The 27,154-nt window shown below is 39.2% G+C and overlaps 1 protein-coding gene across 1 annotated transcript; it reads left to right on the top strand.

Moving 5' to 3' along the window:
• Positions 1-1,315: 1,315 nt before the first annotated feature.
• Positions 1,316-27,016, top strand: LOC308402221 (uncharacterized protein; the record flags this gene model as incomplete). Its single annotated transcript, XM_080890909.1, has 39 exons — positions 1,316-1,348; positions 2,489-2,611; positions 3,000-3,149; positions 3,505-3,646; positions 3,751-3,914; positions 5,937-6,068; positions 6,583-6,765; positions 6,974-7,290; positions 7,375-7,517; positions 7,588-7,812; positions 7,914-8,135; positions 8,233-8,354; positions 8,435-8,599; positions 8,692-8,778; positions 8,864-8,911; positions 8,990-9,094; positions 9,184-9,404; positions 13,688-13,877; positions 17,377-17,400; positions 17,815-17,937; positions 18,294-18,443; positions 18,847-19,000; positions 19,732-19,895; positions 20,255-20,386; positions 23,099-23,281; positions 23,434-23,750; positions 23,835-23,977; positions 24,048-24,272; positions 24,374-24,595; positions 24,693-24,814; positions 24,895-25,059; positions 25,152-25,238; positions 25,324-25,371; positions 25,450-25,533; positions 25,681-25,884; positions 25,991-26,062; positions 26,143-26,190; positions 26,271-26,357; positions 26,444-27,016. The coding sequence occupies 39 exons, from the start codon at positions 1,316-1,318 to the stop codon at positions 26,663-26,665; spliced, it is 5,748 nt and encodes a 1,915-aa protein (XP_080747035.1). The 3' UTR covers positions 26,666-27,016.
• Between the last annotated feature and the right edge of the window lie 138 nt (positions 27,017-27,154).

Below are 27,154 nucleotides of genomic sequence, written 5' to 3'. Positions count from 1 at the left end.
TTTGTGATAACTTTCAATGAGTCTTGTACATTACTGTGAAGGAATTTGGCCCCTTCCTTCAGCCACACTACATGCTTTTTGAACATGAACAATGCTTTTTAAGGTCATGCTAAAGCCTCTAAATCTGCTTTCAGTCTGGACTTTGACCAGACCACACCATAACCTTGATTTTGTTTCATTCTTTGTGCCATTAGGATATGAACTTGCTGTTGTGTTTTGAATCATTGTCCTGCTGCATAACTGAAGTTATGTGCACGTGACCTTCAGGGCATAAACTGATGGCCGTACATTCTCCTTCAGGAGTTTCAGGTAGAGAGCAGAACTCATGTATGATGTAAACAGAATTGGTTCTAGCACGGAGCCTTTGTGTGTGAAGAGGACTCTCCATTTACATGAACAAATTGGAGTATATTAGATAGATATGATTCAAACCATTGCAGCGTAGTACGTTTAATTCCTACGACATGCTCTAATGTCTAATGTCTATAGTCAATAGTATCAAACAGCAGAACAAGAACAGAGATGAATCCATTGTCAGAGGTGATAATAAGATCATTTATAACCATCTCTAATGCTGTTTCTGTACTATGATGAGCTCTGATGTTAACTCAGTAGGATCTACCAGCAAAAAAGAGTGAATACCAATGGTTTTGACCTGTACCTTATGATATGTCTGTGAGATATCTTGGTGAATGCTCAATCATCCAGGTAGGAAAATCCCCAAAAGATGATTCTGTACATCTGGATGTTTCCAGTAGGAGAAATATTTTGTCACTGAGTGGTGAATTGTCACTTTATTCAGTACAGCACCGTTGATTTTATGTGACCTCTTCATGATTAAGAGGTTAATAGTGTGCAATGTGATTAGTTTCAAAGTTGGATCCAACCTCAGCATGTCAGAGGGCTGTGGCGGCAGCCCTTGTGTTAATACTGTGGACCAAAAGGAAGACGCTCGAGGGAGGAAATGAACAAAAAAACGAGCCGTTTATTGAGGCTGAGAAAAACATGCAAAACAAAGGGCAAACGGGAACACTAAGAACATGGAACATGAAAACCTGGACTTGGGAAAGAAAACCTGAAACATGAACTATTGATAAGCATGATAAGCAGATGACCTGACGATGAACAAAGGCTAAAACACAGAATATATACAAGCGAAGTGGAAACACATGTGGAACACAGCTTGGATGAATAGACATAATGACACAGAGGAAGCAAAACTAAACACACTGAACTGTCAAAATAAAACAGGACTCACACTGAAACACATGCTAAGACACACGGTTTGACACGGGGCCGGAGGAAAGAAGCAGGCATGGGGATGAGACAGACAGAAGAGATACAGAGGGTGAGAGACATGACGGGCAGGCGAGAACACACATGACAGACAGGGGAGACATGGAATGAAACACAAGGAGAGGGACATGGGAACAGGAAAGCAGAGATGAAACACAAGGGCATGACTAGGACTAGTTTGTTCTAGATTTAATTCACATTTTATTTCCAGTTTTTGTGATCATTGTTGTCACGTTCTGTTTTAATAACACCAAGTATGTGTTTGACTCTTTGGCACAAAGCCATGAGGTTAAATGTCTCACATATTTCAAGTTTTTTAAAAACTCTACTTCAGGGAATCCTCGATCACCAGACGGGGGTGTGTATCACTAAAGGATTCTGAAGCAATCACAGTTTGCAGAGACTTTATAATTTTGGTTCGATTCCCAGGATCAAATGCCGAAAAAGCGGGAAGATAATATCTTCTTCACACATGAGTGATGATTTTTGAGTGAATACACACTGAGGGTCAGTAACTATAAAGCATTTGAAAGGCAAGATCAAAGCTGGCATTGTTCAGTTACTATAAAACGTTCGTGACGTATTAAAGGTTATGAGGCTTCTTCCATGGAAAGGCAGGTATGAAACCACACACACACACAGACTGTATTTTGCACTTGTGTATGTGGGTGTGGAAAGCAGAGGACCGGGTCTCTTTACTCTGAAAAAGTCTGTCCTCACTCACTCTGAGCTGGATATACTGAACAAGAACCATGCTCCGCTTCATCCTGTTGGTATGTAACATTTCTGTTACATTTTATTTCTTATAAAACTATGTGCTGATTATGTGAGCAAATCTTGTGTGCCGATCTCGTCATCTATCATATGGCCACATAATGACAGATGAGAGATGCCACGTGACAGATGTTATCTGAAATCTTCTTATAGACAACAACAAAAAATCCTCCAAAATATATTTTTCTTTTAGTTTTTAGATTGCTTAAAATGGAGTTAAGGGTTTGTTATGAGCCATAAAAGTCAGGGACTTCCTTTGAAATGGTTTCATTTTTCTTATCATGCTAAATGCCTTTGCATGTCAATAGAAATATGTGTGTGCGCTCACCTTATCAAAACCTGTTTACCAACAAAGCAGGTACATAAATTAAAGCTACAACCTTTTGCCATACCTTAACATTCCTGCTTTGTCTTTCAGGTTTATTGTTTGTCAAGTGCAGCAAACTCAGAGCTGTTGAGCCGTCACAGAAGGGCGTGGATTATTGATTCCTTTGAGATTGAGGAGGGACATCCAGGGCCATTCCCATATGAGTTGGGCAAGGTGAGAAATTCAAGCAGAAAATGTCCATTTCCAAATTTCATAAATAAATAATGACAAATTCGAATGACATATTTTTACTTTGGACTTGGTGTTGGCTGCCCATTTTGTATGACATTAGCTGTAGAAATGTAGAACATCGCTTGAATGTAATGGAAATAAGCATACAGCATTGTCCAGTTATGATCAGTTGCTTAAAAAAGAAAAATCCACTAACAGTGTACAAGCAGTTTTGTGTTTCAAATGTGTATTTTGTCCTCTCTTTCTTTTTTTAGTATACAAAAATAATCAATTAAATTTTGGGAGGAACTTTCATTTTAATGTAATTGCCAGAAAATACCCGTAGTATCCACCATAACTGACCTCACGAAGATTTGCTGTTGTGTTGTAGGTGAGTGTTGATAGGGAATATCAAATATACTTTGAACTGCATGGACAAGGGGTGGACGAGGAGCCGATGGGAGTCATCTCCATAGACGAATACTCTGGCATGTTGAACGTCCACAAGGCCGTGGACTATGAGAAGTGGCACACACTTGAGGTTAGAATCGACACATGTTAAACTCCAACATGTAGCGATGCCGCAGAATTTCTGTTCACAGTGACCATGAAAAAATCTGTTATTGTGGAGTCGTCACTGTTAATAGGTTTGCAGGACAAAAAATTTGAGTTCTAATCAGATTATGTATTATCCTCTGTAAATATGAGGTTTTCCCTGATTTCATACACGATATGTAAAATATTGACACTAAAACATCTTTAAAGCACATTTTCTTGTGAGAGAACTGAAAAATATTTGTATTATGATTTTTCACACTACATTCCCAATGTCCAACAATTTATCATGTTTGTCTTTATACTGTAACTAACTCTGCATGATATCTTTTGATGTCTAGCTAAGATTTGAGGCCAGAAAAATGGACATATCAATGGACACCAGGTTAGGAATTCAGATTTCTATAAAGGACATCAATGACAATCCACCACGCTTTGAGAGGGATCTGTATGAGATTAACCTTCCTCAGGAATCAACACAAGGTAAAAGTAACAAACAAGCAAACAAAAAATGCTCCTTGATTTGAACTTAATTACACAGTGATTATTAAATATGCTCGTTAGTTTGAGTTATTATTTCCCGACAGGCTCCAATCTTTTGAAAGTGCATGCTACTGACATAGACGAGAGAGAAACACTAAACTCAACCTTCCACTATGAAATCAAATCTGTGTCTCCAAATGTTAGAGACACTGAACTCGTCATTGATGAGTCTGGATACATCTCATTCAAAGGATGTTTAAATTATGAGGTAAGAGACTCTTTTGTTGATATGTCAGGAGTACAAAACACTTTAAAGATGAGTAAGAAGAACGGAGGTATTTCCTGTTTGGCTAGATCTGTAACTGATAAGACAAAGTAAAACTAAGCATTTATGCAGATATGAATATTTGCTTTGAGTGCTTTCTCATGTGTGCTTTTGTTCCAATGAGCAAATTATCTTCCTGTACTACATAAAATTACCAGTAAGCAGAGGTGTGGACTCGAGTCACATGACTTGGACTCGAGTCAGACTCGAGTCATTAATTTTATGACTTTAGACTTGACTTGAAAAAATGTTCTAAGACTTGTGACTTGACTTGGACTTTTACACCAATGACTTGGGACTTGAATTGGACTTGAACCGGTTTACTTGAAAAGACTTGATATTTCACCCCAAATATAAAATTTAACATGCATATTATATAGAGATTGAAAATGTGACGTCATTCAGGGGTAAACCGCAAAGGATTCTGGGAACTCGTGGCAAGAGGTACTAGCGCACGCAGGCTTTCAATTGAAATCAGTCACACAGCGATAAAAAGAAACACAAAAATGTCAAGAAGCTGTTGTATTATTAACTGCAATAGCCGGTCGCATGACAGCCACGGGAAGCCGACGGGTAAAGAGATCGGTTGTTATCGGATTACGTCGTTGAAGAGAAATTGTTCGAACCATGTTTCCGAAGTAACAAAGATGCGACCGATGGCCTGGATTGCAGCCATTCAAAGACCAAATATAACGTCCCAGAACACTCCAGCTCACAGGTTACTCTGCTCCAAGCATTTACACGAAGGTCAGTCTGCTGTTGTAGTTAATGCGTCATTTTCACAACATAATTGGTGATATAGGTTACAAGCAAGTCTGGCGCTGAACAGAAATTGTCGTGTTATGCTCCTTTGTTTATTGTGCATAAATAGTGAATTGTCCTGACACAATATTGCGTTTCGCTTCTGTTATTATGGTACATTGACAAAAACTATACTTTTATTCACAGGATAAAACAGTTTTTTGTATCACTAATTGCCCAGTACGATTACAGCATACAATATTATTGTCACTGCTACATTTCTGTGATGCTACCAGAAATTATTTCCCCTACTAATTAATTACCGTTGAGCTCAAAGGTCCTATTAATAAACGGTTAATGAATGTGTATTTATGAAGACAATTTGTGAGACTGGTAAACTTATGATACGTACGATGGTCTTTCGTTCTACACGGTGCATTTCAAGGTCCTGCACCCATCCGTCGGTAAACTGTACCTGGGCTTGTTGCAGTGACCGGAAGTTACTAAACTTCATGAGTGTATGCACTCACTCCAAGAACCGTATAATTATAAATATGCATATAAATGTGCTACAATGAGATAGCTGACTTCATCTAACTAGCAAATGTTGTCCAGGCTACGTTGGTGATGCAGTTTTTTTTAATGTGTATGATATTTTTGTCATGCGATTTTAAAGCCGGTCCTACAACCGCATCCAAGAATAACATGCAGCTTATCTCAGAACTGTCGGTGAAAATTATTCTAGGAGCTAGGTTTAATTGAGCTGCATTTTAAAGAGGTGCAATTTCACAATTTGTGTATATTTTCTAAGTTCACTATTTTGTCATGTGTTGAGAAAAACACAGCTTTTAAAATTACATGGTCTAATATTTACATTTAGCATATAACTGCAACATTCTTTTTTCTTTTCTTTTTTTTAAAGACTCGAAAGGACTTGAAATTCAAAATTTCAGACTTGTGACTTGACTCGGACTTTTACACCAGTGACTTGAGACTCGACTCTGACTTGCCTGACATTACTTGAGACTTGACTTGAGACTTGAGGATAAAGACTTGAGACTTACTTGAGACTTGCAAAACAATGACTTGGTCCCACCTCTGCCAGTAAGCTACATTTGGTGACAAGTGGTCCAACTCCTTTGGGAGGAAATATAGAGAATAGTATTAATTCTTTATTCTTCTTTTAGTCTGTTAATGTGAAACTCTCCATTTGCTTGTATTAAGGTGGCTGAAAAGTTTACAATAGTGGTGGAGGCCAAAGACCACGGTGAAGTAGTCAAACTGTCCAGTTCAACCATTGTTGTAATTCACGTAAGGAATGGCAACAACCACCTTCCAGTCATCAGCGGTCAAACGGTAGGCAGTCAGTTGGTGTTGCAAACTCCAAACAGCACCAGTTTCAGCAGTTTCACACCTGTAACCTGATACTGATGTGTAGTGTATACAGAACACAAGGTAAGACCCAATGGTGATGTGGCATTGATTAGTCAAAATATAAACATAAGAAAAGAAAACTGAGGTAAATTGAAAAATTGTGAAAGGTGGAAAGAATAAAATATGCAAATAATATCATATTTCAGTTGCATTTATACTGCGTTTAAGGCCTAAAACATCGATGCAGTTACATTGTTGTTGTTATTACTTGTCCATATTTCATATAATTGCCAAATCATAATTTTATAGAATGATATCTGCCTAAGCCACAAACTAATTACAAGGAATATAAACACTTAATCAACCACACTGAATCCATGATTGCATAAATTGTAATATCAATAAACATAGATGAGGAAATTGTATACATTTCATGTTTTGTACTAGTACCAGGGAGTACTTCTACAGGTTTATACACCCTGTATTCAAACCACAGGGCACTGGTAAAGTGAAAGAGCTTGAGACTGGGGTCTCTCCTGTGAGGCTGCATGTGACAGACAAAGACACCCCAAACACCTCGGGATGGAGAGCCAGGTACACCATACATGGTGACGAAAGAGAGAACTTCAAGATACTAACAGACTTAGAGACTAATGATGGGATCCTGACAGTAGTTGAAGTAAGTGGAGGTTGGCTACATGTCATACATTACATTGACACCCACAGTTTCTCTGTAACTACTTTCTCAACGTCTCTGTAATATATATTTGTCAAACCTGCTTTTTGGGCTAACAAAGATTATACTCTTATATAATGATGCTGAAAATAGCTTCTGAATTTCACAAAGAAAAATTTACTGATTTTGCAACTCTGTTGTATAATTTCAGCCTTTAGACTTTGAGAATGGGGCGCAGAGGGAGCTGCTGATCTCAGTGGAAAACGAGGCACCGTATTACTCCTGTGAAGTAAAAGAGAGGACGCCCTCAGGCCTCTGGAAAGTTGACACCATTAAAGGCCATGATCCCTCTGGTGCAGCTGAACCTCAGTCTGTAAAAGTCACCATTGATGTGGAGGATACCAATGACCCTCCTAATTTCAGCATGACGGTGAAAGAGGTCGTGGTGATGGAGAACGTACCCGCTGGAACCTGGTTTGATAAAGTGACAGCTGTGGATCTTGACTCCAGTTATTCCAAAGAGTTTGTGTAAGCGATTTATTTGATTAAACATCTCTGAACGTTGATCTGAAGCTGTTCAGTTCTGTCTAAGTGCACTGAATCTGTCCACAGGTACAAGGTAGGAAATGATCCTGCTGGCTGGGTGACGGTGGATCCCCTCACAGGAAACATCACAATGATAAAGACGCCCGACAGAGAATCTCCACACGTTGTTAACGGCACCTACACCATCTTAGTGTATGCAGTTGACAAAGGTAAACACACACTCTGACTTTTAAAACACAAACAGCTTTTTTTGTACTACATTTCTTGCATCTTGGACAGGTATACCACCAATGACAGGAACAGCTACACTACATATCCATGTGTGGGACCAGAATGACAACGTGCCACAGCTAACAGTGGACAGCCTGGATGTGTGTGTGTCTGATGCCCCCACAACCACCAACATCGAGGCCTTTGACCCAGATGAAGAACCTTATGGAGGGCCTTTCACTTTTGAACTGTTGGGAAATGTTGAAGGAAAATGGAGACTGAATCCTGGTTATGGTAGAAACATCCTTCATGTATTTAGTGACATATTACAGAAAAACAAGCACAAAAGCCAGAACTCCTAAAGTATCCTATCATTTCCTGATCTTTTCTTCAAGGTTACACAGCTGGTCTGGTGAAGGAGCCCGGTGTGTCCTATGGTCAACACACAATTCATCTAAAGATCTCCGACATGCAGGGAGCATTTAAAGTTTACAACCTCAGTGTGACTGCATGTGGCTGCACTTTGACACCAAACTGTCGAATTCACCAGAAATCTGAAATAAACATTGGCCCTTATGCTTTATGCATAATAATTTGTTCACTCTTACTACTTCTGTGTAAGAAACTCACCGTTTACTTTAGTGTAGGAGAACTGTGATATGTGTGCTAACATCTCTAAGAACCCAGCATAAGTTTTATTTTACTCTTTGACAGTTCTGCTGCTGCTGGCTCTCAGCATCTCGTCCAAAAGAGAGTTTATCACTATGGAGCCTGAAGATTGTTCAGGAGGAATCCTCCTCCAATCAAACACTGAGGCACCAGGAGACAACTGCGAGGTCACTGTTTAGAAACATTTGCATCCATGCCAATGACCCATTTAAAGGGAAATATCAATAAACCATTTCTCTTTCTTTAGATTCTTTACACTATTATGGAAGAACCAGTTTGTATGGAGCAATATAATCAATCTAATTTCCATATTCCACTGAATGGGATGAGAAATGGGAGATATTCAGCAAGGGTGGGTATGAATGAAGTTCAGACTTTTGGCAGTTTTCGGAGTTTACGCTCACAAGCTAGGGTAGGTCATTCTTCCATGGAGCATGTACTTTTGTAAAAGCATCTCAGAATCCTCTATAGATCACCTCCTGCTCTTGTCATCCTTTTGAACAGGATTTTACACAGAGGTCCATCCACCCACGCTTTGGGGATTTCAGAAGAGAAAGCCAATACAGCCAATACAGCTACACTGGGAACCAGGTTGTACACACCCACAGAAGATTGAGGATGACTTACAAATGGATCTTAAAATAATAACTATATATTTTTGTTCTTTAAATCTCAGTCAAACTGGAATTCTCCAATAACCACTGGCTTTGACAGCAGCCATCAGGTAGAACACCAGAGATTTGTGTTTGTAATCTTTCACTTTGAAATCAGAGATAAAGAAATGTGAACCTTTTGTGTGCAGTTTGAAGACATGAGCAATATGAACGTCCTCCAAACACAAACCGTGAGCTGTGCTACGGAGTCTAATGACATGCAGGTTAAACTGCTTCAGTGCCTAATCTCTTCAGTAAGTTACATCTCCTGTGCTGCATTATTTAAAACATATGAGCATGTATGATTCAAAAAATAATAATTTACGTGTTGCAAAATTTTCAGAAAGTGTACTCACTCTGGAAGAAAGAAGTGGACTTAGGAGACGATGAGCTTCACATCTATGCAGTGGAGGGGAATTTAGAAACCAACTCAGCGTTGGAGACAATCAACATTTTGGAAGAGGATTCATTTCAGGACACACTGAAAGATCTGGGTCCAAAGTTTCACCAACTGGCTTCTATATGCAGCCCGACACAAATACAGTACTCAGGATATCCTGTTACGTAGCAAACATTTTTTGTTTCAAGTGTGAGGAAGAAGGCATTTAATCCCTTTATTCCATTCAGATTTGGGGTTAATTAAAAAGGGTTTGTGGCAACCACTTCTGCATGAGATATACTACCAGAGAGCTTTATTGTTAATCACATGTGTTTAATAACTGTGCCACATGCATCTTCATTTTTCATATCAAAATGAGGAAAGAAAAACAAAAGTGCACAGTTGCTGGATTATAATTGTTCGTCACTTTCATGTTAGAATCCAAAATGCTAATTTGCATTTGGGATAAACAAAAAAAACCAAAAATCATCTTCACTGAGTGCTCATGCAAAGGGTGGAACTCAAGGTGGTCCCCCTTAAACAAGTAGAAAACTACAGTATTTACAACAGTTTTAAGAAAATTGAAACCCTTCAGAGTCTACCTCTACCAACTTTTGGGAGCGCTCTCTGCTCAGTGGCATTTGGCCTAGGTGGTCCTCGTAAAAAGGCATTTTTTGGGGTGAGGCTGGAGATTAAGGAGGTTGTGGGGTCTTTGTCACAGAGCTGTGCCTAATGCCAAAATAAAAATGAATTGATTATGTGGTGTCCACAGTAATCAGGTTTGAAGAGCTCCTAAAACTCCCTACACCACATATATACTGGGAGTTAGTCATGATAGGTAAAGCATGTCTTTTTTTTAAAAAAGAGATCTTGCTTTTGTGTTGAATCTCGAGCATCTGTGGCCACGATAGATGTGTTTTTACCGGTAGTTTTAAAGGTGTTATGGGGTTTTGGACTCAGGGTTTCTGTTTTGGTTTTGAGGATCATTTGTGTTTGAGGTATTATAATTTGTATTGTTTATATTTTTGCTTTATCTCCCAGCCGCCTCAGTGCTTCTTGTATAAATAGTGTTCAGTGTATTCTGTTCAGGTCTGTGTTTTGTCCTCCTGTGTCTCATGTGCGAAGTTAGTCTTCTCTCCCCTGTCGCAATCTGCGGGCAGCATGTGGAGCTGAGGGGACAATCCAAATGCAGACACACGGAGAAAAGAAGGCTGGTTGTCAAACATTACAAAAATAATAAAAATGGATTGTATTTATATAGCGTTTTTCTAGGCACCCAAAGTGCTTTACAATTCCACTATTCATTCACTCTCACATTCACTCACTGGTGCAGGCAAACCACAGTTGTAGCCACAGCTGCCCTGGGGCAGACTGACAGAAGCGAGGCTGCCATCAGCCCCTCTGGCCATCACCAGTAGGCGGTAGGGTAAAGTGTCTTGACCAAGGACACAATGACCAGGACAGAGAGAGCTGGGGGATTGAACCGGCAACCTTCCAGTTACAGATGAGCGTCCCAACCCCCTGAACCACGGTCGCCCAAGAAAACCAAACTGAAAAAGGAACAAATTGTGAAAAACTAAGCTGGAAAAACACTTGGAAAATCTGGAAACACTAAGAACTTGGAGACAGAGAGAGGGAGATCGAGGGACACAGAGATAAATAAACATGAAGACAAGACAGAAAAGGGAACACTAAAGGAAGTCTGATAACCTACAATCAACCTGAATCACAAGGCATAAACAACATAATCAGAAAACTCATAAGCACAAGAAAACTAATCTAAGAACTATAACCCACTGTTCAAGATCAAAACAATAAACAAACAAGATTCATACGTCCAAAACAAAAACACTGGGTCAACAACCCAGAACCATGACGTCCCCATTCATTTGTGTCTGTCTTCCTGTTTTACTTTGGTGATTGTTGTTGTATGTTGTAGGTTTTTTTCTGTGATTTACCAGAAATAAAACTTGGTTTTGAGTTCACTCTTTCTCTTCTGAGTCTTCCAAATTGGGTCCACCTCCCACCAGCCACACACCCTGACATATAACATACCAGGAGTTACAAATTTAACATGCAAACATCTGAGTGCCTTTAACCAGCTCTGGTTTCTTGGCTTATTTTTTCTACACGTGGTGTTTTTTGTTTTTGTTTGTTTTCTGCTTCTGCATCTTTTCTGTTGTTTTTATTTTCATTTTATTTTTACTGCTCTGTACTTGCTCACAATTAAAATGGCTTCAGCTTTCAGCTTTATTATAATGATGCAAAGTAAGAAGGAAAATAGGGTCATGTGATATCTCAAACAAAATCATTTTAATAAGAGGACTGACAGCTTTCCTTTGCATATCAATCTTTGGATGAGTACTGATTTAGTACATGTAATGCAGTGGTACAGTGGGATGGGTTGGTGTGGTTGTTGGAAGAGTGTTCAGAGAAATTATTTGGGGGGTTTTGTTAATGGAATTTGCTAAAAGGAAAATATGCTCATCAATATTTTGATGCTTATTTTTTGCAAGTGGTTCATTTTCATTACAGTCAAAGGATTGCTTAATCAAATCAATTAAAACAATCAGGCCCTACCTTGACTGTTTGCCTACATAGCTTTTAGAACAGAGTTTAGTGTGGAAGAAGTGGTGGTAACCAGGTCTCATGGGCTCAAGCATGGTGAAATGCAGCAGGAGGGACCGTAGTCCCAGCAGCAGTGTGAGAAAAAGACAGAGGAAGGTGAGATTAATGTGGTCAAAAAATACATGGAGGGATACAATAAGGAATAGGGGCAAGTGAAGGATTCCAGCAAAATTAATCAATACTTTGACAATCAGACATCGCTAATAGTGAACTGTCACATGCTGAAGTGCAGTGAAACTAAGAAGTGGTAACCCAACAACAGAACAGAAAACCTCACCTACACCCTACACAGCTCACTTTGTAGCTCAATGTCTCCCCCTTCTGGCTATCAACTTTTGATCACTGGGCACCTGAATAATGGATCTCTCTCTTTTTTATTTCTTTTTCCTTGTTCTTTTTTTTTTTTGCCTATCCCGTTTGGTTCTTTTGCCATCAGAATTATTGTCTAAAGGCGAAGAAAGATGCCCAACGGATTTACTTTACCAAATGGACCATCCAGCCTTGCCTTGAATACTGGATCTCAAGCTAAAGATTATATGACATTAGATGATCTCACTACCCACAACCTGCACCTTCATAGTGGAAAAAATAATCTGTAAACTCCACCCTGACGTGGTCCTTGCTTGCCTTTTACCTCCAAAACTCAAGTGATGTTGTGAAAACTTCAGCATAGCTGGTATCTGAGTTCCTCTTCGTCTCTTTTGACTGTCAGCGCAGTCTCTTCATTTTTGCCTTACAAGCATAAAGAAATGAATTATATGTTGTGTGTGTACTAATTTTTTAGCTTTAATCCCGCAAGAAGTCCAAGATGAATCTCTTAGTGGAGAATTTTACAGTAACTATTAGAATAAATGAAAAATTTAAATAACACATTGACTGCTTTATTTTTCTTTAATTGTTTTAAGTATTTTTTTTGTCTCCATATAAAAGATATCAAAATCTGAGCATACAACTTAAAAGTAAAAAGAATCTATATGTATTCTGCAGTCTATGATGCTTAAGGGACATCACTGCATCATTTAAACATCTTTTGAATGAAAACATCAGCATGTCAACACAAATCTGAAGAGACACTGCAACCATATGAAAGAAGACGACTATTTAGTGAAATTTCTACTCCTGAGGATTAACTGCTGTGTAATTTATATTATTACCATCCAAGAACTAAAGTGAGCTGAAATTTCAGTTTTTTCTCAAACAAACTATTAGAATTTCTGAGAGATTTTTTGAGAAACTGAGTACGTCCACATGTACACGGGTATTTTTCAAAATGCAGCTTTTTCTATGCATTTGGGCCTTTCGTCCACACGTAAACTGCATTTTGGGTCACTGAAAGGTGACATTTTTAAAAACTCTTGCCAGGGTGGAGATTTTTGAAAACTACATTTTTGCGTTTAGGTGTGGACGAGATTTACTCAGGCAACGTCTGAGTATGTGTGTGCCGTTTTTGACATCACGCTGTGGTCACGTTATTGTTTACATGAGATAAATTTCTACAATGGCGGATATAGACAAAATACGGTTGCTGTTATTCTTAGTATCTGCAGTTTTTACACGCTTACATATACACACACAGTTTATGTCCCTCCATTTAGAAAGACAGAGGCATCAGAGTGAACATGGGATGTAGCTTCTCCATTCAACACAGACGCTCTCACAACCCAAATCCTGACGTCGGTTTTGAATAAAAAGAATTGTTTTAATTAGTTTTATTTATGCTGTATGCATTTTGTCCATTCCAAAGTTGTGAGTCTACACCAGCCAAAATGCTGTTGTTGTTGTTGTCATTGAAAATGATGATTCTGATGAGGCATTTGAAGACTGTGTGGATGTTCACCAGTACATCCCAGAAGAGGACCCTCGGCCAGGTGTATCCAGGAGGAGGTTTAGAGAGATGGATGAAGAACAAAAGAATCAGATGGTGCGAGGAGTTTTCTGATGATGACTCTGACTTCATTTCTGACTGTGACACTGATAGCGAGGGTTGTTCTCATGTTGGTAATATTGCTGATGAGGACATCAATCAGCAGGTAATAAAAGAAGAACCACTGCCTGGTGGATCCACGAAAAAGCCCAGAGAGTGTAGATGAAGAAGAGAACAGCAAAACACTCAGGCTTGCAAACTCTGATTCAGGGACAAGCTCAACTGTGCATGCTCACTCTGAGACCAGTCGTGATGAACATTTTTGGGGATGAACTTGAAGAGCTTGACAACCATGAAACTGGAGGCTCGAGGAAGTGGTCCCGAGAGGATTTTGAGGCAGAAGAGGAATACTTGCGTTTGCAAATTTCTGAGTCCACCAGCACAAGTGCTGACAACTAACACTATTTCGACACGTTTTTTCAGTATCCTTTTAGTAGGCTGATGGCCAACTCATGTGAACCCGAATCCTCCCTTAGTTATGCTGCAAGGCGTAGACTCCTGAGGGATTCCCGTGATGCATCACGTTTTTCGTTTTCATCCACCTTTCTCACTCGAAATGTGTTAACAGACCTCCCTGTATTGAATAATACTTGTGATTAATCTCTGTCTCTCTTCCACAGCATGTCTTTTACCCTGTCTTCCTTCTCTCACCCCAAACGGTTGCAGCAGATGCCCGCCCCTCCCTGACCGTGGTACTGCTGGAGGTTTCTTCCTGTTAAAAATGAGTTTTTCCTTCCCACTGTCGCCAAAGTGCTTGCTCATAGGGGGTCATTTGATTGTTGGGTCTTTCTTTGTAAATATTATTGTAGGCTCTACCTTAGAATATAACGCCTTGAGGTGACTTTTGTTGTGATTTGGCGCTGTATAAATAAAATTGAATTGAACAGAAAATTGAATAGATGTTACTGTGAAGAGATATTCCCTCCATAGAAGGCTTAGACCCAAATGCAAATTCAAAGCACATGGTTAAACTATTTATAAGACTTTATTTAAGGAGAAGGAATAGAGAATGTGGCTAGAGATGGAGTGTCAGCAGAGAGCAGGTACCAGAGGAAAAGCTATGGAGAGACTGATCACCTGGGTCATGATGGGAACGATCCAAAGGGAATTCTGCAACAGAGGAGAAGAAGTTGCTGGACGAATATGTTGTCAGAGGAGATCTAAACACAGGGAAAACAAGGTTAAACATGGGGAAGCCAGAATTGGAGCAGAGGTGGAGCCTAGTTACCACTGTAGATAGCAGAACATACTGGCGAGGAGTAGCAGACAGCGCTGGTTTAAAAAGCCCTCCTGCTGATTGTTTGCAGATGAGGCCCAGGTGAGACGCTGGAAACTCCACCTCTGAAGGTGGACACAGAATCCCGATACCAAGTGGAAAACCCCCTCAGACACTCTATGGAGCATGACAGAAGGATGAGAAAGCATTCATTGCCCACTCATCCATCAGTCAGTGTAATCCTTAAAAGTTTATTCACATGTAAATATATTACATTTTTAAATAAAGATCATTGAAGAATATGGAAAAAAATCAAGTGTTTTTAATGACACTGCATTTCATTCATGTGTCTCTAGTGGTGTTGTAGAAGTGTTTGTCTGTCGGGCTGCACCACCAAAACACCACAGTATAATAGAGAGCACTGCCCACTGCAGTGTGATAAAATATATGCAGCATCTCATCACACATGCCAAAATGCTTATCACATTTGTCTTAATAACCACAGTGTGACCCATGGTAGGTACCTACTTCAATAGGACAGAGCTGTAGCCATACAGTCAGTTAAAATGGGTTTAATGTTAACACAAAATAAAAGTAAACATGTAATAGTAGCACCTAAAACTACGGAAGAGTATTAGGGCCACTGGGGAAAAAAGGAAAGAATTCTGACTTTAATCTCAGAATTCTGACTTTTTTCTCAGAATTCTGAAAAAAGTCAGAATTCTGAGAAAAAAGTCAGAATTCTGAGAAAAAAGTCAGAATTCTGAGATTAAAATCAGAATTCTGAGAAAAAAGTCAGAATTCTGAGGAAAAAAGTCAGAATTGTTTTTTTTTTTTTCCAGTGGCCCTAATCCTCTTCCGTATAAAACAATTAAAAGCTTTACTTCATTAAATACGGTTAAAACTTTAAAATTGTATGATTGTACGTGGGGGACAGGATAAGCGCTGTGGGGAACCTGTTAAACACAAATCAACATATGACACACGTTTAAAAGGGACGGCAACTCACCCTGAACCCCAACCGGACAAAACACTATAAAAAATAAAATATTCAGTGCCGTCTCCACTCAAGCTCACCACGGTGCATGCAAAAATCGGAAAGAAAAAAACGATTAGTTTTCCATGCAGCGCCTTCACTGTCTGCAACAATATATATATAAAAAGGGTAAACCACTCTAAAATACAATAAATACATGAGGTGCCTACTGAGACAGTAAAATAAAACACATAAACAAAACAACAATATCGACAGCCGTCAAAATAAGCTTCAGCTCTTCCCTGTCAAAGTACATCAGTCTAAAACAAATTAAAATACATTGATGTATCGGGACCTCAGCCCGGCAGCCAGAAATCCACCCAGGCAAAGCAGCTTGGCACAAGTTCAAGTCCACACCCTAAGTATTGGCCTGTGGTGGTGGAGTTCACTACACATTTCTCCACAGGAGTAACTGTGGAAGGCTAGAAGTCTGTAGAGCTCCGGAACCCACATGACTACCAGTTGTCAGGTTTAATAAAAATTTCCACTGTTAGTCATGGATTGGCCTCCCTACAGCCCAGCATTATTGAAGGAGTGCGGCATCATCTTGACAGAGAGAAAAACAACATTGAAAGAAGAGCTTTGAATAATCTTCAAGAAGCCTGGAGAACTATTCCTGAGGACTAGTAAAAAAAAAAATTACAAGAAATCTTAACTAGACTCTGTTGAAAAATAAAAGTGGTCATAACAAATATTGACTTTCAAGCTGTTTAGCATTGTACAAACTCTTTTGTTTTTGCTTTTTGTCGAGGATCGCTAATTGGCAGGAAGGAGATGGACCCAAAATGCATGCACAGTATAAACAAGACTTAATCTCAAAAAGCAGCTTTAATGATGAGCTCTTGCAAAATAACTGCAGGTTACAAACAAAGAATCCAACACAATGAAACTTCTACAAAACACACAGAACAAGCAGAAGCACAGACATGAGGGAGCATGGGACAACGGACAAGTGGAAAATGAGACAAAAACACACCATATAACAAGGGAAGAGGACACAGGTGGGAGGACGGCTAAACACAGACCATGAGAGTAGGAAGGTAGAACTAAATACAAAGCACACATAACAAACCTATCGTCAAACTAAAGCAGTCAAGGAACTAAAGGCACAAAACACGGCTTCTATTCGTTAGACTGAGTTTGTCCTATTTTGATTTCCAGCTGTCAGTCACAGCTGGTTCCATGGAAAGGCAGGTAAACAGACACACACGCAAACATAGAAACACGCGTGCGCGCACACACGCGCGTACAAAAACAGGATTTTACGGTTGCATATGTGGGTGTGGAAAGAAGGCTGGGCTTGCTGACTGAAGTCAGTCCTTACTCACTCTGAGCTGACTGCAGTGAACAAAGGTCATGCGCTACTTCTTTTTATTGGTACGTAGCAATTACTTTTGTATTCCTTTGACTTTTCCTTTGTCAGACATGCTAATTATGTGCGCAAATACTGCGTGCCCTAATGGATCTCTTCATCTGTCGTATCACATGGCTACGAAAGGCAAAATTCTTGAAAACGTTTTCTGAAATTGCCTAAAATGGAGTTAATGTTTTGTTTTCAGCGATACAAATCTGGGACTTCCTTTTGAACAGGTTCATTTCTCTTATCACGCTATACTCGGAAAGCCTTTGCATATCTGCAGAAATGCGTGTGTGCGCACCTTATCAAAACTGGTTTACCAACTATGCATCAGTGAGCTTTTAAGAAGTTCATTACCCCAGACGCATAAATTATAACTTCACCGTAAGCCCATCCCCTAACATTCCTGCTTTGACTGACTGTTTGCCCTCCAGGTTTATTGTTTATCAGGTGCTAGAAGCTCAGAGCTGCTGAGCCGTCACAGGAGGGAATGGACTACTGACTCGTTTGAGCTTGAGGAGGGTTATCCAGGGCCATTCCCATATGAGTTGGGCAAGGTGAGAAATTTAACCGGAAAGTGTCCATTTCCAAATTTCATAAACTGAAAGACTTTAAAATGACAGAAAAAAACAAACTTTTATGTATAGGTTTTTACGTTTCAAATGTACTTTTTGTGGAATATAAATGCACAGTGAATTTAATTTTAAGGTGAACTTTTTTAATGTAGCTACCAAAAAACTAATACTAATAATGCAAAAATAATCAGTTAATTGATTAAAGCTGATTTAACACCTGCATTCCTTTGATACTTGCACGTTTCTTTATTTAACCATGCCCAGGTTCATAGCAATAAAATCATTTAAAATCACAAAACGGACGTTTACGTATGCAAACATTTGCTGTTGTGTTGTAGGTGAATATTGATAGGCAAAATCGACTAACCTTCCAACTCTATGGAGAAGGGGTGGATGAGGTGCCGATGGGAGTCATCTCCATTGACAAAGAGTCTGGCATGTTGTACGTCCACAAGGCTGTGGACTATGAGGAGTGGCAAAAACTTGAGGTTAGAATCAACACTCGCTAAACGCCAACATGTAGTGATCCCACAGTCTTTCTGTTCATGTACAAATTATTCATAGTGACAGTGAACACCTGTTATTGTGGAGTAGTTACTATTAATGAGAGTGCATATTAAGCATGCTCATGCTTATTGTCAACCAACAGTTTTTACACTTTACGTTTCTGTCAGCATATTGTCAGAAGCTTTACCTGATTTCATACTAGAAATGTCAAATTTTGTTACTTTGGTTGCATAAAAAAGGCTGAAAAAAAATCTTTAAAAATTATTTTAACTTCTTGTCACAGAACTTTACCACTTAATGATAATCTTTCCATGTCATAGATCACAATATTTACTATTTATTTTCTATTGTAACTAAGTCTTCATGGTATCATTTGATGTCTAGCTAATATGTGAGGCCAGAAAGATGGACGTGTCAACTGACACCAGACAGGTTACCAGGTTACGACTTGAGATTTTCATAAAGGACATCAATGACAACCCACCACGCTTTGAGAATACTCTGTATGAGACTACTGTTGATCAGGAAAACACACAAGGTAAAAAAAAAAAAAATAATAATATATATGTACATATAATTATTTGATCCCCGCTAGTTCTGTAAGTTGGCTCACTTACAAATGAATACATTTTTTTTATCATAGTTTCATTTTAATGGTGAGAGACAGAATGGCACGTCGTTTTTTTACTGCTTCCATTGCTGAACAATTGCATCACCACTTGTTACCATCTCAACAAGGTGTCGGGGACATGAATGGGCTTGTAGTCCATTCCAGCCCACCTCCATGGGGCAAGAGTGGACTACAAGCCCATTCTTGTCTCGATATCCTTTGACAGCTCTTTGGTCTTGCCTGTGGTGGTGGAGAGGTTGGAATGAAAGAAAATGACTCTGAGGATAGGTGTACTTCATATACATAGCAGGCTGAGATTAGGAGGATCTGTAATTGATTGATTGATTGGAATCTGTGTGCCTACAACTTTTAATGTGATGTGTTTTTTCTGGATTTTTGGTAGATATTCTGTCTCTTTCCACTAAAATAAAACTACATTAGAAATGAAAAGAGGCTCTTCATTTCTAATGTAGTGAGCAAAGTTAAATTAGCAGCAGGGGATCAAATAATTATTTCCCCCACTGTGTCTGTGTGAGTCATGTCTGTGTGTTTATCTATCTAGCCCTGTGTGTGTGTGTCTGTGTGTGTGTGCTTCTTCCTTTGAATTGAATTAAACACTGAGTATTACATATGCTCCTTAACTGTTTATTTCCCGACAGGCTCCAATCTTTTGAAAGTGCACGCTACTGACATAGACAAGAGCGGAACACTAAACTCAACCTTCCACTATGAAATCAAATCTGTGTCTCCAATTGTTAGAGACACTGAAGTCTTCGTTGATGAGTCTGGATACATTTCATTCAAAGGATGTTTAAATCATGAGGTAAGAGACTCATTTGTTGATATGTCAGGAGCACGAAACATTTTAAAGATGAGTAAGGAGAACGATTTGGCTAGTTCTTTACTTGAGTAAGTAAAACTTACGGAGCTATTTATGCAGATGCGCATGCTCACTTTGAGCAGCAACAGATTCTTTGCAAATATCACAAAGGTTACAAATGTTTCCTTATTATAAAAAAAACCCATTCGTGTAATACAAAAAAACACCCGTAAGCTTTGTGCATAATGGTCTAACTACTGTAGGAGCCACTGTCTAGGATACACTATGATCTATGTATCCTATGAATACATTGTTATGCTATTAGCCTATAAATGTAAAACTCTCCATTTGCTTTTGTTAAGGTGGCTGAGAAGTTTACATTAACGGTGGAGGCCAAAGACCACGGTGAAGTAGTCAGCCTGTCCAGTTCAACCACTGTTGTAATTCATGTACGGGATGGCAACAACCACCTTCCAGTCATCAGCGGTCAAACGGTAGGCAGTCAGTTGGTGTTGCAAACTCCAAACAGCACCAGTTTCAGGAGTTTCACACCTGTAACCTGATACCTATGTGTAGTGTATACAGAATAGAAGGCAAGACACCCTGGTGGTTCGTCAAACATAAATATAAACTCATATTTATACTGCATTCACAATGAGTTTACGTTTTAAAGGTGCAGTCAGTAATTTTTTATGTTTTATAATAGAAAAAAATGATATTATTCTCATTAATATATAGATTATTGTCTATTTATGCCAAATTAATACTTTCTCATAAACTCATATTTAATCCATTAAAATGCATAGAAGCAGATTTGCTTATTGTGAAAGCTGTGAAAGCTCACTCAGTTTCCCTCTAATAAACAGTTTGAGTGCATTTTCACATCATATGAGACTTTATTCACTAAGTGTCAGAGTACAAGTTACATTCACTTTAAAGAAAGTTTCACTAACGCTGCTAACAGTAGCTAATGAATGCTAATAGCCAGAGGTGTGGACTCGAGTCACATGACTTGGACTCGAGTCAGACTCGAGTCATTAATTTTATGACTTTAGACTTGACTTGAAAAAATGTTCTAAGACTTGTGACTTGACTTGGACTTTTACACCAATGACTTGGGACTTGAATTGGACTTGAACCGGTTTACTTGAAAAGACTTGATATTTTACCCCAAATATAAAATTTAACATGCATATTATATAGAGATTGAAAATGTGACGTCATTCACGGGTAGAACCGCAAAGGATTCTGGGAACTCGTGGCAAGCGGTACTAGCGCACGCAGGCTTTCAATTAAAATCAGTTATACAGCGATAAAAAGAAACACAAAAATGTCAAGAAGCCGTTGTATTATTAACTGCAATAGCCGGTCGCATGACAGCCACGGGAAGCCGACGGGTAAAGAGATCGGTTGTTATCGGATTACGTCGTTGAAGAGAAATTGTTCGAGCCATGTTTCCGAAGTAACAAAGAGGCGACGGGTGGCCTGGATTGCAGCCATTCAAAGGTCAAATATAACGTCCCAGAACACTCCAGCTCACAGGTTAGTCTGCTCCAAGCATTTACACGAAGGTCAGTGTTTTTTAGTAGTTAATACGTCATTTTCATAACATAATTGGTGATATAGGTTACAAGCAAGTCTGGCGCTGAACAGAAATTGTCGCGCTATGCTCCTTTGTTTATTGTGCATAAATAGTGAATTGTCCTGACACAATATTGTGTTTCGCTTCTGTTATTATGGTACATTGACAAAAACATATACTTTTATTCACAGGATAAAACAGGTTTTTTGTATCACTAATTGCCCAGTACGATTACAGCATACAGTATTATTGTCACTGCTACATTTCTGTGATGCTACCAGAAATTATTTCCACTACTAATTAATTACCGTTGAGCTCAAAGGTCCTATTAATAAACGGTTAAGGAATGTATATTTATGACGACGATTTGTGAGACTGGTAAACTTATGATACGTACGATGGTCTTTACTTTCTACACGGTGCGTTTCAAGGTCCTGCACCCATCTGTCGGTAAACTGTACCTGGGCTTGTTGCAGTGACCTGAAGTTACTAAACTTCATGAGTGTGTGCACTCACTCCAAGAACCGTATAATTATAAATATGCATATAAATATGCTAAGATGAGATAGCTGACTTCATCTAACTAGCAAATGTTGTCCAGGCTATGTTGGTGATACAGTTTTTTTTAATGTGTATGATATTTTTGTCATGCGATTTTAAAGCCGGTCCTACAACCGCATCCAAGAATAACATGCAGCTTATCTCAGAACTGTCGGTGAAAATTATTCTTGGAGCTAGGTTTAATTGAGCTGCATTTTAAAGAGGTGCAATTTCACAATTTGTGTATATTTTCTAAGTTCACTATTTTGTCATGTGTTGAGAAAAACACAGATTTTAAAATTACATGGTCTAATATTTACATTTAGCATAACTGCAACATTATTTTTTCGTTTGTTTTTTTTAAAGACTCGAAAGGACTTGAAATTCAAAGTTTCAGACTTGTGACTTGACTCGGACTTTTACACCAGTGACTTGAGACTTGACTCTGACTTGCCTGACATTACTTGAGACTTGACTTGAGACTTGAGGATAAAGACTTGAGACTTACTTGAGACTTGCAAAACAATGACTTGGTCCCACCTCTGCTAATAGCATCACTTAGCGACAGAAAACACCAGCGTATCTGAACATTTCACCTCAGCCTGGCTGTCATTGGACAGAAGAGAGCTTCTCTTCTCACTAACTCATATGGAACTCTTACCCAACATCGACATCTAAGCTAAACTGTGAACTCACAGCCTTCCACAGATATGGAAAAACTCTGGGGTGTATTCAGATCTGCTCCAAAGGGAAGGAGAAAGTTGCTGGACTAAATTTAATGATTATGGACTTGAATTGGGAAGGATAATAAAACAGAACTTAAGTGACTGCAATCTACTAACATCAAGCAATCACAGTTTTACACAGTATTACTTTAATAAAATTGTGTAGTTGGCTTGCTCCATACTTTACATAACCACCAAATCATTATTTTATAAAATCATATCTGCTTGTGAATAGACCACACTGACTCTATAATTGCATAAATTATAACAGACACATAAGAAAAAATGTATACTTAAAATTGTGTATTAGCAATGGGAAATTCTTCTACAGGTTTATACACTCTGTATTCAAACTACAGGGCGCTGGTAAAGTGAAGGAGCTTGAGACTGGGGTCTCTCCTCTGAGGCTGCACGTGACAGACAAAGACACCCCCCACACCTCTGCATGGAGAGCCAGGTACACCATACATGGTGACGAGAGAGAGAACTTCAAGATACTAACAGACTTAGAGACTAATGATGGGATCCTGACAGTAGTTGAAGTAAGTGGTGTTTGACTGCATGCTATACATTACAATGACACCCACAGCTTTTTAAAAAATTTATTATCCTCTTATATAATGATGCTGACAATATTTTTTGAATTTCACAAATTTTTTTTTACTGATTTTGCAACTCTGTTGTATAATTTCAGCCTTTAGACTTTGAGAATGGGGCGCAGAGGGAGCTGCTGATCTCAGTGGAAAACGAGGCACCGTATTACTCCTGTGAAGTAAAAGAGAGGACGCCCTCAGGCCTCTGGAAAGTTGACACCATTAAAGGCCATGATCCCTCTGGTGCAGCTGAACCTCAGTCTGTGAAAGTCACCATTGATGTGGAGGATACCAATGACCCTCCTAAATTCAGCATGACGGTGAAAGAGGTCGTGGTGATGGAGAACGTACCCGCTGGAACCTGGGTGGATAAAGTGACAGCTGTGGATCCTGACTCCAGTTATTCCAAAGAGTTTGTGTAAGCGATTTATTTGATTAAACATCTCTGAACGTTGATCTGAAGCTGTTCAGTTCTGTCTAAGTGCACTGAATCTGTCCACAGGTACAAGGTAGGAAATGATCCTGCTGGCTGGGTGACGGTGGATCCCCTCACAGGAAACATCACAATGATAAAGACGCCCGACAGAGAATCTCCACACGTTGTTAACGGCACCTACACCATCTTAGTGTATGCAGTTGACAAAGGTAAACACACACTCTGACTTTTAAAACACAAACAGCTTTTTTTGTACTACATTTCTTGCATCTTGGACAGGTATACCACCAATGACAGGAACAGCTACACTACATATCCATGTGTGGGACCAGAATGACAACGTGCCACAGCTAACAGTGGACAGCCTGGATGTGTGTGTGTCTGATGCCCCCACAACCACCAACATCGAGGCCTTTGACCCAGATGAAGCCCCTTATGGAGGGCCTTTCACTTTTGAACTGTTGGGAAATGTTGAAGGAAAATGGAGACTGAATCCTGGTTATGGTAGAAACATCCTTCATGTATTTAGTGACATATTACAGAAAAACAAGCACAAAAGCCAGAACTCCTAAAGTATCCTATCATTTTGTGATCTCTTCTTCAAGGTTACACAGCTGGTCTGGTGAAGGAGCCCGGTGTGTCCTATGGTCAACACACAATTCATCTAAAGATCTCCGACATGCAGGGAGCATTTAAAGTTTACAACCTCAGTGTGACTGCATGTGGCTGCACTTTGACACCAAACTGTCGAATTCACCAGAAATCTGAAATAAACATTGGCCCTTATGCTTTATGCATAATAATTTGTTCACTCTTACTACTTCTGTGTAAGAAACACACCGTTTACTTTAGTGTAGGAGAACTGTGATATGTGTGGTAACATCTCTAAGAACCCAGCATAAGTTTTATTTTACTCTTTGACAGTTCTGCTGCTGCTGGCTCTCAGCATCTCGTCCAAAAGAGAGTTTATCACTATGGAGCCTGAAGATTGTTCAGGAGGAATCCTCCTCCAATCAAACACTGAGGCACCAGGAGACAACTGCGAGGTCACTGTTTAGAAACATTTGCAACCATGCCAATGACCCATTTAAAGGGAAATATCAATAAACCATTTCTCTTTCTTTAGATTCTTTACACTATTATGGAAGAACCAGTTTGTATGGAGCAATATAATCAATCTAATTTCCATATTCCACTGAATGGGATGAGAAATGGGAGATATTCAGCAAGGGTGGGTATGAATGAAGTTCAGACTTTTGGCAGTTTTCGGAGTTTACGCTCACAAGCTAGGGTAGGTCATTCTTCCATGGAGCATGTACTTTTGTAAAAGCATCTCAGAATCCTCTATAGATCACCTCCTGCTCTTGTCATCCTTTTGAACAGGATTTTACACAGAGGTCCATCCACCCACGCTTTGGGGATTTCAGAAGAGAAAGCCAATACAGCCAATACAGCTACACTGGGAACCAGGTTGTACACACCCACAGAAGATTGAGGATGACTTACAAATGGATCTTAAAATAATAACTATATATTTTTGTTCTTTAAATCTCAGTCAAACTGGAATTCTCCAATAACCACTGGCTTTGACAGCAGCCATCAGGTAGAACACCAGAGATTTGTGTTTGTAATCTTTCACTTTGAAATCAGAGATAAAGAAATGTGAACCTTTTGTGTGCAGTTTGAAGACATGAGCAATATGAACGTCCTCCAAACACAAACCGTGAGCTGTGCTACGGAGTCTAATGACATGCAGGTTCATCAGGTTGGTAGTCTCTTAAGTATGTCACATCTCCTATGCTGCATTATTTAAAAAAAAATTAATAAAAATGTATGAGCATGTACCATTAAAAAACAAATCACTTCAGGCATATTTGTATTTGCTTTTGACATGTTCCGCTTTTTACAAAAGCTAACCTCTCTGCGGGAGAAAGAAGGGGACTTGCTAGACGATGAGCTTCACATCTATTCAGAGCTAGACTCAGACACCATCCCAGAGCTGGAGGCAATCAGTATTTCTGAAGAGGGCTCATTTCAGGACACACTGGAAGATCTGGGTCCAAAGTTTCACCAACTGGCTTCTATATGCATGACAGCCAAGGACTCACAACCTAAGGTAGGTCATTCTTCCATGGAGCATGCACTTTTGTAAATGCATCCCTCAAAGTGTGAACAGATTCCTCTATAGATCACCTCCTGGTCTTGTCACCCTTTCCCAACAGGAAATCCACTCACCATGTGAGAATTTAAGAAGAGAAAGCCTGTCCTACCAACACAGCTACCCTCAGAACCAGGTTGTACACACCCATAGAAGATCAAGGATGTCTTACAAATGGATCTTAAAATATTAAATGGTTTCTTTTTCAAATTTCAGTCAGACGGGAATTCTCCAATAACCACTGGCTATGACAGCAGCCATCAGGTAGAACACCAGAGATTTGTGTTTGTAATCTTTTACTTTGAAATCAGAGATGAAGAAATGTGTGAACTTTCTTTATGCAGTTTGATGATATGGGCAACATGAACGTCCTCCAATCACAAAACATGAGCTGTGCTACGGAGTCCATTGAACTCATGCCAGTTCGTCAGGTTGGTAGTCTTTAGTCCATTATGCTGCATTATTTAAAAATAAAAATAATCACTGCTGGCACATTTGCATGTGCCACCTTTTACAGAAGACAACCTCACTCCCAGAGAAAAAAGGGGACTTCGACAGAGACCTTCACATCGACGCACAGGAGGGGGACTCCGATGCCATCTCAGAGCTGAATAGGATCAGTATTTCTGAAGGTGGTTCATATCAGGACACACTGGAAGATCTGGGCCCAAAGTGCCACCAACTCACTTCTATTTGCAGCCCAACACAACGACAGGACTCAAGATATTACGACATGTAGTAAACATTTCTGCTCCAAGTGTGAGGAAGAACATTCAATTCCTATATTCTATTAGGAGGAGAGACTAAAGGGTTTGTGGCGACAACTTCTGTAGGAGAAATGCTACAAGAGAGCCATATTGTTAATCACATATTTATTACTGTGCCACATGCGTCTTCAGTTTTTATATCAAACTGGGGAAAGAAAAAAAAGAAAAAAAAAACACAAACCCAAAACAAGCAAAAGCCAAAACAAACCACAAAAGTACAGTTGTCCATTTTGACAAACCTGTCTTCAGAACCCATTTGGATTACATTTGAACAGCCAAGTATGTGTAACTTTATACAAACACAAAAAAAAAAAAAAGACAAATTCCACATCGCATGTTTCAAACTAAGTAACAATATTGCTTTTTTTTTTTTTTTTTTAAGTGCACAGTTGCTGGATTAAAAGAAACTGCTCTCCCATTTCATGTAAGGATCCAAAATACAAATTTGCATTTGGGATAAA

Source organism: Rhamphochromis sp. 'chilingali' (assembly GCF_963969265.1).
Source record: "Rhamphochromis sp. 'chilingali' genome assembly, chromosome: 9".
Classification (NCBI taxonomy): Eukaryota; Metazoa; Chordata; class Actinopteri; order Cichliformes; family Cichlidae; genus Rhamphochromis; species Rhamphochromis sp. 'chilingali'.
Note: the sequence above shows the minus strand (reverse complement) of the source record. Positions and strands in the feature narration are given on the sequence as shown.